This window comes from Dendrobates tinctorius, unplaced genomic scaffold (genome assembly GCF_039654945.1).
Source record: "Dendrobates tinctorius isolate UK_male_01 unplaced genomic scaffold, ASM3965494v1 ptg000145l, whole genome shotgun sequence".
In the NCBI taxonomy this organism is placed as follows: domain Eukaryota; kingdom Metazoa; phylum Chordata; class Amphibia; order Anura; family Dendrobatidae; genus Dendrobates; species Dendrobates tinctorius.
Window position 1 is genome coordinate 1,942,198 of NW_027361812.1, and position 18,573 is coordinate 1,960,770.

General features: G+C 42.2%; 1 protein-coding gene across 8 annotated transcripts in view; it reads right to left on the reverse strand.

Moving 5' to 3' along the window:
- Positions 1 to 18,573, reverse strand: part of FNDC3A (fibronectin type III domain containing 3A) — a 344,582-nt gene that overhangs the window by 112,737 nt on the left and 213,272 nt on the right. The window contains exon 1 of one of the 8 annotated variants that reach the window (XM_073546115.1): positions 4,443 to 4,529. The exons of the other annotated variants lie outside the window; for them this stretch is intronic. Coding sequence (XP_073402216.1) covers positions 4,443 to 4,521 — 79 coding nt within the window. The 5' untranslated portion in view covers positions 4,522 to 4,529. Of the gene's footprint in view, positions 1 to 4,442; positions 4,530 to 18,573 lie in introns of those variants that run through there. 8 annotated transcript variants of the gene reach the window in all.

Sequence of the window (18,573 nt, forward strand, 5' to 3'; positions counted from 1 at the left end):
ACAGGATCCCAGATACTTTCACCTGCATTACATCTAATGTGGTGTACTTAATTATTTGTACTAAATGTCCAACTGGGGGTCTGTATGTGGGGGAGACAGGGCAAAGGCTTAGAACAAGGATGAATGCTCATCGTCACACAATAAGAGAAAAAAGAATGGATCTACCTGTGGCAAAACATTTCTGTATCCCTGATCACAGCAGCATGGATATGAAATTATTGGTATTGAAAGGTAACTTCACATCTCAGAGAGAGAGACGAGTTTGGGAGTACAAATTTATGACGAACTTTGACACTCTCAGTGCTGGAATGAATGTGTCGCATGGATTTATGTCTTTTTACATCAATTAAGGAATTTCCTTTTAAAACCTTGCGGGGCAACACAGAACTAGACCCCAATCAGAGGACCATAAAACATCCAGACTCCTTATCTATGAACTGGTCCAATGTTTATATTTATGTTTCTCCCTCTCCCATATTGATAGTTCTGCTTCACGTCACTTGTCTTATCTATTGCATTTTTTCTAGGCTGTATTGTGCATAAATATGTGACTTCAGATTTTGTATTAGTCTAGCCTGATGAAGAGACCTGAGTAGTCTCGAAAGCTTGCAATGTGTTACCATCTTTTCAGTTAGCCATTAAAAGGTATCAACTACTGAGGACTCTCAATCCTGAATATTTTTCAGTTCTACCATCAGTGATTTGGATTAGTGCATATCAGAGTATAGTCGGGTGTCAGTTCTACTATCAGTGTTTTGGATTAGTGTGTATCAATGTATAGTCGGGTGTCAGTTCTACCATCAGTGATTTGGATTAGTGCGTTTCAATGTATAGTCGGAGTGTCAGTTCTACCATCAGTGTTTTGGATTAGTGTGTATCAGAGTATAGTCGGGTGTCAGTTCTACTATCAGTGTTTTGGATTAGTGTGTATCAATGTATAGTCGGGTGTCAGTTCTACCATCAGTGATTTGGATTAGTGCGTTTCAATGTATAGTCGGAGTGTCAGTTCTACCATCAGTGTTTTGGATTAGTGCATATCAGAGTATAGTCGGGTGTCAGTTCTACTATCAGTGTTTTGGATTAGTGTGTATCAATGTATAGTCGGGTGTCAGTTCTACCATCAGTGATTTGGATTAGTGCGTTTCAATGTATAGTCGGAGTGTCAGTTCTACCATCAGTGTTTTGGATTAGTGTGTATCAGAGTATAGTCGGGTGTCAGTTCTACTATCAGTGTTTTGGATTAGTGTGTATCAATGTATAGTCGGAGTGTCAGTTCTACCATCAGTGTTTTGGATTAGTGCGTATCAGAGTATAGTCGGGTGTCAGTTCTACCATCAGTGTTTTGGATTAGAGCGTATCAGAGTATAGTCGGGTGTCAGTTCTACCATCAGTGATTTGGATTAGTGCGTATCAGAGTATAGTCGGAGTGTCAGTTCTACTGTCAGTGTTTTGGATTAGTGTGTATCAATGTATAGTCGGGTGTCAGTTCTATCAGTGTTTTGGATTAGTGTGTATCAATGTATAGTCAGGTGTCAGTTCTACCATGAGTGATTTGGATTAGTGCGTTTCAATGTATAGTCGGAGTGTCAGTTCTACCATCAGTGTTTTGGATTAGTGTGTATCAGAGTATAGTCGGGTGTCAGTTCTACCATCAGTGTTTTGGATTAGTGCGTATCAGAGTATAGTCGGGTGTCAGTTCTACCATCAGTGATTTGGATTAGTGCATATCAGAGTATAGTCGGGTGTCAGTTCTACTATCAGTGTTTTGGATTAGTGTGTATCAATGTATAGTCGGGTGTCAGTTCTACCATGAGTGATTTGGATTAGTGCGTTTCAATGTATAGTCGGAGTGTCAGTTCTACCATCAGTGTTTTGGATTAGTGTGTATCAGAGTATAGTCGGGTGTCAGTTCTACCATCAGTGTTTTGGATTAGCGCACGGTCCACGGGTGTTAGTTTTACCCTCTGTGTTTTTCATGGATGGATAAATAAATGACAAACCTTCTCCTATTCTTTGCAATGTTAAATAAGGACAGCAAGCTGACCGGACACTGATGCAGTCCGTGTGCTGCACGGGGTTTTCATGGACCCTGAAACCTGTATTGGCAATTTTCATCTGTTATATTAGAAAAAAAAAATGGGCATGTCTCTGTGAGTTTTGCATGAACACACGGTCCATGAAAAAAACCACGAAGACGTGACCATGGATTAAGGATACGTGATCTATCCATGAAAAAGAATAAAACAGAATATGTACATGCAACACGGAAGTCGGAATGAGGCCATAAAGATAATGTTCCAGCTGATTCATGTCGTCCACACCAGGGGCAGCACACCCCAGACACCGGCCCCCTCTTCGCAGCCGTGTTTCACTGCAGGCTCCTGGCGGCTTCTTCCCCATACTGAAAGATCTCTCGCTATGCATGGTGCCTCAAGGTTTCCATTTTTTTTCTTGGCGTATACTGTATAGTTTCATAATTTATACATTTTTAGAAATATGACTTTTACATTGATACCGAATGTCTATTTTTACTTCATTTTCTACTGTGAAAAGGTGGCTATTTGAATTTTTATATTTTTGAAATCTTTTCATAATTTTTTAAAACTATTTTTTTCTTTATTTTTTTTTTGTCCTTGGGGACTTTAACCTGCAAGCCTTTGATCGCTTGTTCAATATACTGAAATAACAGTGTAATATATTGAGATCTCTCTCTCTCTCTATATATATATATATATATCTCAAGCGCGCAGTTCATGCTAAACAGACCAGGAGTTTACAGGAACTGGAGGCTTTTTGCTTTACCATCTGAGAAAATAAAGAACCTCATCCACAACTACCACAAAAGACTTCAAGCTGTGATTGATGTTAGAGGGGGAAATACACGGTATTAAGAAATGGGGTATGTGAACTTTTGATCAGGGTCATTTGGATGTTTTGGGTTGTCATTATGCTTTAAAAAGAGAAAACACAGTAGTTTGACATTAAATGGCTTCACTCAACCACTAACCAGGAGTGGAGAAAAAGATTTGGTGTTATCATTCATGTTCTCTGAAAAAAGGCCAAGAAAGCAAAAATTCTGCGGAGGTATGTAAACTTTCGAGGACAACTGTATATACCTACACACACCCACATATATACATACACAGTCTATATGTAATGTGAATTGCCTTTATATAGTGAAAATATGAGTGGGATTCACAGGTGCGCCAATGTAGCAGGACCCCGGCCGACTTGGAAACCCCTTTGACACCCCACAAACACTCCACTTAAATGCAGCTGTCAGTGATCGACAGTAGAATCTGAAAGGTTAAGGGTATGTGTCCACGTTACGGATTCGTGTGTGGATTTTTCTGCGCGGAATCTGCAAAATTTCTAGTGGATTTAGTGTGGATTTTGCCTGCATTTTTACACCTGCAGATTCCTAGAATGGAATAGGTGTAACGACGCTGCAGAATCCGTACAAAGAATTGACATGCTGAGGAAAAGAAACTGCTGCGTTTCCGTGCGGTTTTTGTTTTCCATGGGATAACATGGTACTGTTCATGCCTTGGAAAACTGCTGCGGATCCGCAGGGCCGAATCCGCAAAGTGTGCACATACCCTAAAACAGCAGCGACCGGAGCTAGCATCTGCCCAATTTAGATTGGGCTCAACCCTCTCCACACTTGTGGAACCCAGCGCGGATGTGCATGTACGGCAGGTTGTGCTTAGGCATGATAGGGTTAATGCTGTGCTGCAGTACCAGGCACAACCTTTGGGCAGGTGGGGCTCTGTTTTGGTTTGGCTCGTCCCTCATCTATTCAGATTTGTTACCACGTGTATGGCAATAATGCATAATCAGAGTGGTATGCAGAGTCTGCGGCACCAGTGTAGCTTATTTAATGGCCAAAATGTAATATATGTAATATATATATATATATATATATATATATATATATATATATATATATATATATATATATATATATATATATTAAACAATTCCCATTACAAATAAAAATGCAGTTTACAACATAGATCACTGCAGATCTCCTCTACAGTCAGGCCAATGTTCTTTGCAGTGGTTGCTTCGGCCATGAGGGTTCTGAAAGGGTTACACGAGACGTGTCATAATGATGGTATAAGTAGCCAGGGTGACACCTGACATTTAGCTGGATCGGTTAACTCCGCGCTGGAGACAAGATGAAAATAATGCCATTTTTTCTATTTAAGTGGAGAAGCGAGTGAGTCAGAAGACTCAGCACAATGCAGGCAGCACGCAGCGCCACGTCCTGACCAATGATGGCTCCTCATCATCTAACAGCTGCTGTCTGCATTGTCTCCTCACACACTGCAGAGCGAATGGAATGAGACAGCCCATACACACAGAGCCAGGCGCACGGTGCCCGCAGGCAGGTGCCATCAATGCTGGCTGAGGAACACCTAGGTGTGGGGAGGCCTTACCACTCATGTCTGGTCCAGGGGAGGCAGAGCACACCTGAGCAGGCACTGTGGGGAGCAGGAAAGCAGCTGCACGCCACATGACCGGCTCACATGACAGACTATGGGGGTGAGCTGGGACTCCTGTGGGTGTGTGTGTGTGAGATAAAGGAACTGCTGTCACCACAATGGCTGCCGTCCTCTCTGCTCAGTAACAAGGTGTGTACTGTCAGGTGAGCAAAGAGGAAATTATCCCATCCGGAAAACGATAGAACGTCTAATAGTAGGACAAGCCTCCTAGTAAACAGGCCTAAACCGGGGCAGGTTCTGGTGCAGATTTGTCCAATGCTGTGTGTGCTGTGCTGACACTTGTGGTTCCCCTGTCCGCTCTGTGTATTCCGCCCTCCAGCAATGACAGAACATCTGACTGCGACCATCTGTGAATGGACGAGGAATCAGACACAAATCTGCGCAGATTTTACTGCAAATCGGGGGCGAAGTGGCAGCAAAACCTGAACGAGAATCTGTAGGGAAATTCACCACATTCATTTTAAGGCCTCATTCAGACGACCATGTGCTTAGCATGTCGTATCCGTTTTTTTACCCCCACAAATGGAACATGTACCCATTAGGCCTCATTCACACGTTGGATATTTGGTGGGTGATGAATCCAGAAGTGGTGACGGGTTTCTATTACACTTTTCCTCTGATTGTTCCTCTCCTGGTTTTGGCTTACAAATACTGAGGTAAAATACTGACCAAATACTGAATGTGTGAATGCGGCCTTATAGTCTACGGCACTATACACGTCAGTGTTTTTCACAAACTGTGTGCATGCAAAATTCACAGACATTTCTGTTTTTTTTTCCGGCAGCACAAATGAAGAAAGCCAATACAAGTCTATGGGTCTTTGAAAAACACATACAACACATGGACGGCATGAGCATACAGTCTGCGAGATGGACGTATGTAACCCTGCAAAGTATAGAGAAGCCTTGTCATTTATTTCTACATCCAGCTGTGAAAAACACTGATGACACATGGACCATACACTGATGGTAAAAACGGACACACTGATGACACCGAGTAAAAAGGGACACACGGAAGACACTGATCGGAAAAACACACACTATGACACAGTAAAAACGGACACACTGATGAAACTGATAGGAAAAACGGAAACACAGATAACGGTTAGTAAAAACGGACACACTGATAGTAAAAACGGACACAGATGACAGGGAGTAAAAATGGACACACTGATGACAGTAAAAACAGACACACGAATGACACCAATAGTAAAAATAAGGACACACGGATGACACGGATAGTAAAAATAAGGACACACGGATGACACGGATAGTAAAAACGGAAACACGGATAACAATGGTTAGTAAAAACGGACACAGATGACATATAGTAAAAATGTACACACATGACAGGGAGTAAAAACGGACACGGATGACATATAGTAAAAATGTACACACATGACGGAGTAAAAACGGACACGGATGACATATAGTAAAAATGTACACACATGACAGGGAGTAAAAACGGACACGGATGACATATAGTAAAAATGTACACACATGACGGAGTAAAAACGGACACGGATGACATATAGTAAAAATGTACACACATGACAGGGAGTAAAAACGGACACGGATGACATATAGTAAAAATGTACACACATGACAGGGAGTAAAAACGGACACGGATGACATATAGTAAAAATGTACACACATGACAGGGAGTAAAAACGGACACACGGATAACACCAATAGTAAAAAAGGACACAAGGATGACACATAGTAAAAATGGACACGGATGACACTGATAGTAAAAACGGACGCACGGATGAAACTAAAAACGGACACACGGATGACACGGATAGTAAAAACGGAAACAAGGATGACACAGAAATTAACAATGGACACAGATGACACCGATCGTAAAAACGGACACAATAATTATACAGATAGTAAAAACGGACACACGGATGATACAGATAGTAAAAACGGACACACTGGTACCATTTTTTTCTGCGTATATGTACCGTGAAAATCCTCAAAAAATATTTTAAATGACATTTACTTACGGTAAATGTTATCCTCTTGCTTCATACTATATTTTGCTGTAGATTTTGAAGTCTGAGCAGATATACTCAGCATTTCTATTTTGTATGAGCTCACCCTAAGGCCACGTGCACACCGTCAGCATTTGGTCAGTATTTTACATCAGTAATTGTAAGCCCAAACCAGCAGTGGGTAAATAATCCAGAAGTGGTGACGTGTTTCTATTATACTTTTCCTCCGATTGCTCCACTCCTGGTTTAGGCTCACAAATACGGAAGTGAAATACTGACCGTGTGAACGTGGCCTTATACGGATAGACAGTGAGAAGTCTCCAATCAGTTGTTAAATAGTTCCCGGACCCGTGTACTGGATACCCAGCTGTATTTGCACACACCGAGTCCTCAGTGTAATGTAAACTATGGCACCTGAACACTTTAAATTACAATATGCAAATGAGCTAGCTGCAATTTTTTTTTTCTATTGGATTTGTATGGATATGGAAGGTGTTTAAAAAACAAAAACAAAAGTACAGTAACTTATTTACAGGGAATTGTTTTTTTTAGACGACAACATGTACCACTCATCGCTGTTCTATCCCATTTTTGCTATTGATTTCCAAGGGGAAAAGGGCAAATAAATGAGCTGTGGAAAAACTCCAAATTGCCTGTGGTTTTTAGGAACAACTTCTCAGAATACTTTGGCAGAACGATTGCAAAAAATGCACAAAAGAGGCAAAACTGCTAAACAGGGGAGTCTGAATGTACCATTGTGATTTCTGACCGCTGCAACTACCAAGAAGGAAGTTGTGGGAAAAAAAAAAAAAAAAAAAGCCACGGCTAGAAAAACATCCTGACCCTTTACCCAGAGCCACAAACACAGAAGTCTAAGTTACAAGCTCTAAGGGCCTCGTTATATGGAATAAAACCAGAGTTTTCATATCATACAGGATTTTAGCCGTTGTTCAAAATGTAATAGACATTTTCATTAGGACGATCTTCCAAAATGAGTGAAAAAGTAAAGAAAAACAGAGGTTCCAAACGAGCGCCTGCCACCACCGATCATTCCTATCCTACTGATGTGTCCTCCCCCCTTAACCCCTTAATACATAGCCTATTTGGTAACATTCTGCTTAAAAATTAGAGCAATTCATTTTTTATCTTTTAATTAATTCTTATGCAGCCTCTGGGGGCAGCCATTTCTATTCGCTTGTGCGGGAATGTCGCAGCAAATATGGCGCACAGAGGGCATTAGAGACTACCGACGATCTCCGACGCGAGGCCGTATCAGTTGTGCACCATGCTCGCTTGCTGGAGGGGCAGCGGGGCGCCATGTTTTTGAGCCTAGTGCTATGTGACGGGCTCCATTCATCGTCTACCGCTAGGGCCTCGCATCTCACTCGCCGGTCCTCGCTGCGTCCGAGTCTTTGTCGGACGCTGTGCACACACTCGTATGAGGGTGTGGCTGCCAACAAAATGGTGCTGTAGTGCGATTCCAAACGGTATTTTTCACCCCCTTCTTTGCTAAATAATATTAGAGGAGAGGAGGGACATCAAAAGTTATTGCCCACCTTTTGCAGATATCGCAATGCCACTTAGCATTACTAGAGTTTTTTTTGGTGGGTGAGTAAATGTGTGCAACTGCTCCCCCTTGGGTTTAAAATTGGAAATTGCACTTTACATTTTTCATAATTTCTATCTTGGAAAAAAAATAATTTTAGGCTTTTAAGACAAAACTTTTTTTCATTGTCACATTACAAGAGCCATATCCTTTTTCGATTCCGTCAACGTAGCTGTGTACAGACTTTTGTTTTTCAAAATTAGTTGTATTGATTAATGGGAGGCTTTAGGGGTACAGATTACATGTTACCAAACTTTTATTAACTCTTTAAAGGGTGTAAAAATATAAAACAGCAATTCTTGATTTTTTTTATATCTTTAAACTGTAGAATCATTGAGAAGGTTGCTCCTAGAAGTTACAGTAGGAGCCTGGCTTTGTAGATCATTTGGGTTCACAGCTCAGGTCTCCTTATAATGTAGTTAATTTAAGAGTATAAAAAAAATAGGGTACCTCGGTCTACAGCAAAATTGGTTCAGACATAGAAACAGTTGAACTTAAATTTTGGAGAAGTGAAAGCAAAAATAATGTTTAACCTTGGCAACTGGCGCTAATGTTCAAAATACAGGCCTTCGATTAGTACTACATCTCAGAGTGACCAATAAATAGAAAGCTGCCGTCTCAGCCCCAATTATGCAATCCGAATTAAAAGTGCGTCACTTGGCTTTATAAATACTAAATACTCTGTCACACAGCATTATTTCTTAGTATTTTGACTTATTTCTATCAGAATAACTTCACTAAAATTGGCAAACACCAAAGATGAATTTCACAATAAATGTCTGTTTAATTTAATTCCATAATCTACCATAAGCACTGTTCTAATATTCTTCAGTTAAAATTTCCCTACCGTTCCCTCACTAACTTCCTTCTTTTTTTTTTTTCACTTTCGATGACGTTAGTGTCCCGGCATGCACTGGGAATTCTCAAAGGTATGTCATCAGGGGCTGGAGCTGCAGTTACTGCCCCAGATGCTGTCATCACCCTGAAACGAGAGTCTACACTGACTTCCGTTTCAGGGGCTGGGCTTGTTCCTGCTCTTCTGACCATGTGCCAGTTGTGCATTCCTTTGAATGCACAATGACAGTGCACTCCCTCGCCGAGTCAAAAGAAAATTGAAGAACCACCAATAGAGCGCACTGTCAGTAAGGAGTAAACACGATAGAGAGCACTACAGACAGACATGTGAGAGTTAGTGATGGCTACCTATTCATGCAGCTCTCGGCTTTTAAATTGTAACATGCAGCCAGGTATGACAACCAACATAGACATCAATGGAGAGTTACAGGTGTCTTCCGCTCTAAAGTACTGATTGGTCGAAAAGAGCACCCACATTTTCTAGATACGCGAAAATCTTGGTAGTACAGCCTGCCTCTCCTAGACTCTTTAGATGCCAAGGGTAAATTTACACTAGGCGTTTTTTCCTTGGTTTTTCTTGCGTATTTTTGCTGCAGTTTTGGCACGCTAGATTTGTCTCTTGTGCATGCTGGTAAAGTTTAGTGTTGAAAAAAAAAAGTACTTTTCTATAGAATCATGTTTTGGCACAAAAAAAATGCAGCAAAACCTGATACTTGCGCTTTTGATGCTTTTTTTTTTTTTCACCACCCATTGATTTCAATGGGTGAAAAACGTTGAAAAAGGGGACATTCTCCATTGTGCAAAAACCATGCAAAGCACAAAATCCTGATGACAAAAAAATACAAGGTGTGTGCACAAGATTTGTAAAATCTCAGACTTTGCTTATACTGTAAAACGCAGCTGAAAATTTGCATAAAAAAAAACCGATGAAAAAACTCCTGATGTGAACTTAGCCAAAGTTTTATTGCTGCCCAAATAGTTAAATATGACAAGGAGGCCCACGGACATAAAAAAAAAAAAAAATGGCTGGGTACCTCTGGCACAGAGGAATAACATACAGGATGAACGCTAAGGGTATGTGAACAAGTTGCAGATTTTTCTGCGCGGAATCTACATCTCTTGGCAGAATCCGCAGGTCAAAATCTGCACGTTTTTTATGCGGATTTGGCCTGTGTTTTTACACCTGCGGATTCCTATAATGGAATGGGTGTAAAACCGCTGCGGAATCCGCACAAAGAATTGACATGCGGTGGAAAATAATACGCTGCGTTTCCCGCGGATTATTCCTCAGCATGTGCACAGCGTTTTTTTTCCCCCATAGAATAACATTGTACTGTAAATCACTTGTGGATCCGCAGCAAATCCGCAACGTGTGCACATATCCTAAGAATCAATATAGAGGCTAAAGGTTAGAAAACAAGAGGTTGAACTACATGAAAATAAGTGCACCCTGTAGAGAAGTGCGGTGTTACAATCTGCTGGTGGTGAGGTTATAGAAGAAAAAAAAAACGGTACTTCTTTAATGCCAGATTCAATTGTGTACAGAGGAGGGTTACCTTTGGAATCCCCCTTTAAGTAAAGGCAAATTGTACTGCTCTATATAAACGCCCACAGGATTTTGCTTTTCTCAAATTTAATGGACATGTCTTTTTCCAAATAAATTATGGAACCTGTATGAGGACTGCGGGACGGGTGCTATGTCTGGCAGGAACCACAAAGAGCAGGAAATCCGGTCACACATAAAAGCACATTGCTCAATCTAATTCAGACCTGCGAAAAAAGCACTTAAGATCAGAACGCCATGCACGGTTTGCAACACATCCGTGCCGCTTCTACACTGGTGCTCGGCAGACATGCGCCTTCCTCTCCTTCCTTTATTTTGCGGAGCATTTTGGCACCCTCTGCTCAGCAAGCGGAGATACTAATCCGTGCGGATCGTGAATGCTTCTATACTTAGTATCAGGCTAATGTGAACAGCGATGAATCACTCGCTGCTATTCCCTGAGAGGCAACAGTGCTGGCTTTTTACAGGAGCGCATTAGATGAACTGTCTCTCTAGCAGAACACCCACACTTTGACATCACATGGGCAACGATACTCATCACTGACGCAGGCAGTGACAGGATCAAACACAGAGACCACAGCCCGCTGAAACAATAGAGATCGCTGCTGACGCCGACACATAACCAATCAACACCGACAGACCGCACTGGATCAATAGTCCTGCCGGCCAGGAATAGTCACAGTACTTTTCCTTTTAACATGGGGTGCTTGTTTAAAGCTCTATTTTAGGATGCCAAGATCCCAACGCAGACAGTGAAAGATCAGACTAGGATGACTTATTGTACATCATATCAGACTGCAGCACAGGCTGCTCCTCATTATACATGACTGTTCTCTAAACGCCAGTCCTGCAGGACAGACTTTCATGGGTTAATTCACTTTCCATTTGAACTCCACTGGAGGCGAAGCTGATGTGAAATAGTATAAGGAGCTGCATATTAAAGTGAACCAGTTGGGGCATGGCTGTATAGATCCAAGCACTACAATAAAAAAAACACCAGCCCTGTAGTAATGCGATGTCCCAGTGCAGAGAAAGAGCGCTTTCAAACCATATGCAAATTATCCTGGAAGTGCACTGGGGGCGTGCTGATGCACTGAGTAACTAGACACGTCCCCAAATACACTGAGTAACTAGACCCACCGCCAAATGCATTGAGGAACTAGACACGCCCCCAAATGCACTAACCAGACACACCCAAAAATGTATTGAGTAAATAGACACGCCCATAAATGCACTGTGTAAATAGACACGCCCCCAAATGCACTGTGTAAATAGACACGCCCCCAAATGCACTGCGTAAATAGACATGTCCCCAAATGCACTGTGTAAATAGACACACGCCCAAATGGAGTAAATAGACACCCCCCAAATACACTGAGTAAATAGACACGCCTCCAAATGCAGTGCGTAAATAGACACGCCCCAAATGCACTGTGCAAATAGACATGCCCCCAAATGGAGTAAATAGACACACCCAACAATGCACTGAGTAAATAGACACGCCCCCAAATGCAGTGCGTAAATAGACACGCCCATAAATGCACTGTGTAAATAGACACGCCCCCAAATGCACTGTGTAAATAGACACGCCCCCAAATGCACTGCGTAAATAGACATGTCCCCAAATGCACTGTGTAAATAGACACACGCCCAAATGGAGTAAATAGACACCCCCCAAATACACTGAGTAAATAGACACGCCTCCAAATGCAGTGCGTAAATAGACACGCCCCAAATGCACTGTGCAAATAGACATGCCCCCAAATGGAGTAAATAGACACACCCAACAATGCACTGAGTAAATAGACACGCCTCCAAATGCAGTGCGTAAATAGACACGCCCCAAATGCACTGTGCAAATAGACATGCCCCCAAATGGAGTAAATAGACACACCCAACAATGCACTGAGTAAATAGACACGCCCCCAAATGCAGTGTAAATAGACACCCCCAAATGCACTGAGTAAATAGACATGCCCCAAATGTAGTGTGTAAATAGACACGCCCCCAAATGCACTGTGTAAATAGACACACGCCCAAATGCAGTGTGTAAATAGACACCCCCAAATGCACTGAGTAAATAGACATGCCCCAAATGCAGTGTGTAAATAGACACGCCCCCAAATGCACTGCATAAATACACACGCCCCCAAATGCACTTTAGGCTCATTTTTGTGTGTGATTCAAAAGATTGCTTTCTCAGGGCTGGGACATCACACTTCTACAAGGCAGGTATCATTTTAATTGTTGTACTGTGAGCCATACCGATCACTTCAGCAGTAAAAATCATCTTAATTCCCTTTATATGGTGCAGATCAAAAGTGGAGTTTGAGCCCATAGCAATAAACTAGAAAAGTCATTTCATCTTTTAACCTACTCTACAAAAATGAAACCTTTACACTAATGAGTAGCCATTAGAAAAAAACAGACCTAATCTAACCAAAAAATAATAAACAATTTGATACTCTAGTTCCATAGATCAAAAGTGACATTCAAAGTACCCTGCATTTTTAGCAGTTACCCCAGATCACATGCTAAAATATCAGTTTTCCAGAGAATATTTCTATTTTAAACTAGCATATAGCAAAGATTACCATGGGGGCCTTTTCCTTGCCTCTTTACCTTGTCACCACTGCTGCCTGTCCAATAAAGACTGGACCTGTGGCAGAAAGGCATCTCGGGAGCAAAGAAGAGAGAAACTGGAAGCGTTATGTTTTTTTTTTAAAAGGGAATCTGTCACTGGGTTTTTGCTACCTAACTTGAAAGCAGCATAACGTAGAGACAGATACACTTATTCCAGTGCTGAATCACTTACTGGGCTGCTTACTTGAAGTGTTGATAAAATCAGTGTTTTAATCAGCAGGACATCATCACTAGAGGACTAGTTACCCTGCTGCTATATAGTCCTCCATATTCTTAAGATCTGTATAACGCCACCCACAACACTGATTGGCAGCTTTCTGTGTACACTGTGCATAGGCAGGAAGCTGCCAATCAGTGGTGTGGGTGAGGATATCCAGAGCTCAGCATGCAGAAAATTGCCAGATCTGCAGCAGAGAAATCAGTGATTTTTATCAAAATGATAGCAAGCAGCCCAGTAAGTGACAGATCACTGGAATTAGGGCCTGCCTTATATTATGCTGCTTTCATATAAAGAACCTGGTGACCCACTCCCTTTAAGGAGTACAAGACAATGGACCTTAAAAACGCAATACCAGATAGCCTCTTATAAAAAGGGACTCTTGCTAGTTTCCAGGTCAACAAACCATTAGTAGGTCATTGTGCAACTGGGGATAAGTTTTCTAAACCTGCCCATATAAAAGCTGTCCATCACAGCATTCGGTAATGAAAAAAAAAAAACCCAGAAATTACCAAAACTAATCCAGAGAAGAGTCCAGCGACATTGGATACATGCATAAGGACCTTGCTTCACTGCCAGAGTCTTCTACCAAGTGCTGAAATGGACAGTTTTGATGTCTTTGGGTATGTTTAAAAAAAATCTATGTCGCCCCAAGCCTGGTGACAAGTTCCCTTTACGTCAGAATAGAATCAAGAACTGTTCGACAACCATATAAACCTACAATCTGCACAGCGACACCCATCACTGCACCACAGACGGTACTTTCTCCTTGATGCTTCTAGAGAGATAACCATCTCAGGATGACTGTTCTAGTCACAAGAAAATCAGGAATTATTTAAGCAAAAGGCAAATCTTCCAGTGTTTTTGGGTGCAGTAAATGCTGGATTTTTAGATCTGTTCACACCTCTTTTAGCTCCTTTCCAACAGCAACAATCTCTTGCCTGTGGGTAAAATGCTTCCCATCATAAAAGATCCACTATACATCGTAGATCCAGTATGAATAGATGTAACCACATTACATCACCCGTCAGACAGGAGAATTGTATTAAACCAATTATAAATATTAAAAGGAAAAAACAATATAACCCCGAAATCGATAAAAGAAATAAATCAGAGCACTTACACAGTGAATTTTTTTTTTTTTTAATGGAAAAGTTTAGTTTTGCTTTACCGGAGCTGAAACCTACAGACTATTAAAGGGAATTTGTCAGCAGGTTTTTGCTCATCCGAAAGCAGCATGATGTAGGCAGAGAGACCCTGAATCTAAAGAGGCATCACTTAGATTACTGGGTGCAGCCGTTGTGACACAGTCAGAGTTCTTAGATTTAGAATGCAGCAGAGCTGAGAAAGCTAACCCCGCCCACAGCACAGCTAGCCCCGCCCACACCAGGCTCTGTGTATATAATGTCTATAGACAGTGAGTCAGCGGAGTCTGACTAGCATGCACACACTGCTGTAGTCCAGACAGTGATAATCACCAGGTGATAACACCTTTAGTGTAAGAAAACAACAGTACACAGCCTGACATGTGACATCGTTTAACTCGGTGTTTTCACCCCTACCTCGTACACTCCTCAGACTACATAGCAAAAACCTGCTGACAGATTCCCTTTAAGATCACTTTCAAAATTCTCATTTTGGAAGATGACGCTTTTCCCAAGAGAATTGCTAGTAGGCTGGAGATGACACGCCTTAGCGGAAGAGAAGCGCCAGTCCTGCTGACAGGCAGGGAGGTCAAATACCTAGCAACATATCAGGGATAACGTGGCATTTACTTATTTTTGTAATGGTGCAGTTCGGGGAAAAGGCCTGGGGGAGATGGGAAACATTGCTTCCCCATGATTTGTATAAGGCTACAGAATGAGATTATGCCCCATGATGCACACCACTCGGGATATCATCCTAAATGACTCTGACAATACAGGTGACAGATTGACCGGAAAAGGGCCATCATAATGAAACATTATGTAAGACAAGGTTAATTCCAGTCATTCATATTGGATTGATTTTATACGCAGATGAGTCAGAACAGAAACTGCAAACGAGACTTTTTTTTTTTTTTACTAAAGAAAAATGCACAGTCATTTTTTCAAATTAGCTTTCGGATTCATGATCCAAGACCCATTTGCCATAATAAGATTTATTAACCTCTTCCACAATCAAAAACGACCAGACCTGGGGTCAGAGCCAAAGAAATAAAATATAGGTGTCCGTACACAGAGCAAAGTCAACCAAATGAGACAGGCTGACTTAGGTTCGATGTACCCCGATGGAAAATTTGTAACTGGCCCCCCCCATGCATATTGGACAGATATATGAGCCCTGGTAGCTTTTAGTGATGAGCGAACATGCTCAGGTAACGTCTTATCAGATTACGGGCTGGTGTTATCTGGGCATGCTCGTATATTATGTTCCAGTCCCTGCAGCTGCATGATTTGCGGCTGCTAGGGAATCCCCATGTGTTGAGGCTGTCTAACAAACAGGCAATCCCCACATCTGTTAGACAGCCGCAAATTATGTAGCCACAGGGACACAAACATAATATACAAGCACGCCCAGATGCACAGATAACACCCGAGCATGTCAATAAAGACAGGAACTGTGGCAGCAAGGGCATTGCGGGAGAAAAGAGGAATCTGTCACCAGCTTTTTGCTACCTAAACGGAGAGTGGTGTAATGTAGAGACCGAGACCTGTATTCCAGTGCTGAATCACTTACTGGGCTGCTTACTGAAGTGTAGATAAAATCAGTGTTTTATCAGCAGAACATTATCTCTAGAGGACTAGTAAACCTGGCAGCGCATGACGTCACTACCATTCTCCATCAGTAACGTGCACACTGACATCAGCTGCCGGCCTCTTATTCACCGGTGGCATGTATTGCAGTGCAGGTGCCAGGCCTGTCTGTTGTGAGTTCATTTTCCCCTCCGTCACTGAGGCCTGGTGAACTCCCTATTCTAGTGAAGGAAGGTAGTGAGCCTGATTATCAGGCACCTGGGACTAATGAAGACGATTGGCTGAGTGGAGTCACTGACTGGATTTAAGGCAGCCTACGCCCTTTCTGCCCTGCGGGTGATTTCTCTGTGGACTCTTGGACTCCAGTCTGATTCCTGCTCTCCTAAAGCTAAGTTTTCTGTTTTGCCTTTTTGCATCTAAGATTTGTTTTTGTTTTTCTTGCTTTTTGGATTCTGCCACTCCCTGCTGGAGTGTGCAGTGTTCCTAGAGCTCTGTCTTCTGAAAGTACCTGAGTGCTGATTTAGTTTTTTGAAGCTTAGTTGCTTCAGGGCCATTTTTATATCAGCTTGTTGGCTTTTGTCTCTGATAGGGTTTTGGCAGATTGCAGACAGCAGCCTTCCTATCCGTTCCTATCTAGGTAGTTTTTGGGCCCCGTCTTTGCTCAGCCTGTCTTTCTGTCTGTGTAAGTGTTTTCATCTTGCTTCACCGTCATTATATGTGGGTGGCTGCCTATTGCTTTGGGGTCTGCTCTGGGGCAGTTAGATTTCCCCTTTCCTTCTTTAGGCCTATGTATCTCTCCGGCTGTGATCGAGGGGTCTAGGTCATCGTAGGAACCCCCCACGGCTACTGCTAGTTGTGTTGATCGGTTCAGGGGTCTGCAATCTGATAGTTGCCAACTTCTCCGGTTTTCAGGACTAGCTAGCATTTCTGTTTTTGCCTCCTACGGTGACTCAATCATAACACCTGTCCCTGCGCCACAAAGCATTTCAGCTGAATGTGCATCATCGAACGCACATCCAGCTAAAATTGGCATCGGCACCCCTCCGGCACAGCCAAGAGCCTGTGACTGCGATCTTTACACCTCTGCTTCAAGGACAAGGAGGACAGGTCAAATTGAATTTCCTTTTAGGGCTTTACCTCCCATATCACCAATGAAAACACAGGCATGCTAAGCTTAAGTGAGTGTGCAGGTGTTCGACAGCTTAGCTGTTTAACAGGCCGACAGCTGCGGAGATTGTATGGGCACCTTCATTTGTTGATCTATTTAGTTATTACATTTAGTACGGTCTCCTACAATGGTCCCGGCTAATGCTGGCCGTACACACATTAATGGAGGCCAAACCAGTCAATCGTCGACAGATGTTGAAGGAGCGTGGGATCCGGTAGTTGGCTTTCAACCCCGTCTTTTTTTGCAAGGAAGCTAACCTGCACCCAGAGGTGTCTGATAGCACCTTCCGTCCATCTTATTATTGAAAATACATGCATGCTCGACCGAACATGCATGTGCATGGTAGTGGAGGGTCGAAGGGATAGAAGCACACCCAACGAGTGGTCTGAAGTGTATGACCAGCTTAAAGTGTACGGTACACCGTCTATGCCTGGGATTGCAGTTCATTAGCCATTACGTGAGCTGGGTGGGTGGCAGGACCTGACCGGTCTGGGCTTATAAAACCAGCCATATGTCGGCTGATATTGACACCCGAGCATATACTACCCTATGCGTGGTTTCTAAATGACTACAATCCCAGATAATGATCCAGCTGTTCGGTCCGTGAGTCACTATCTTTATAACCAGTTGTTATTTATTTTATGACTCGACGCGCCAAGAAAGTCTTCCTGAGCCTCATTTGTTTGCCCTATTTTACATGCAGAAAATATATTTATTGTGTGTTTAGCACCACATATTCACTTAATCATTGTGCGCCACCATCTCCATAAACCCGTTTAGCCCATTATACATACAATAACTAAGTTATTAACACAATATAAAACAAGTGGAAGCACACGGATGATTACACTGACTTGTGTGCAGGAAAGGAATATAATTTTTTTTTTTTTTTTTAAAGTCTCCCACATACTACTTTACATTCATACACCAGTCTTGCTGCAAACAGCACTAAATGAAAGTCAACTGTTATGATATCTCACATAAGTACAATTGGATGACAGGAGATGATTGCTGCCTGTTAAGAGGGCAACTCCTTTCCGCTATGTGTATACACAGTGCCTTGCGAAACTATTCGGCTCCCTGGAACTTTTCAACCTTTTCCCACATATCATGCTTCAAACATAAAGATACCAAATGTAAATTTTTGGTGAAGAATCAACAACAAGTGGGACACAATTGTGAAGTTGAATGAAATTTATTGCTCATTTTAAATTTTTGTGGAAATTCCATAACTGAAAAGTGGGGCGTGCAATATTATTCGGCCCCTTTACTTTCAGTGCA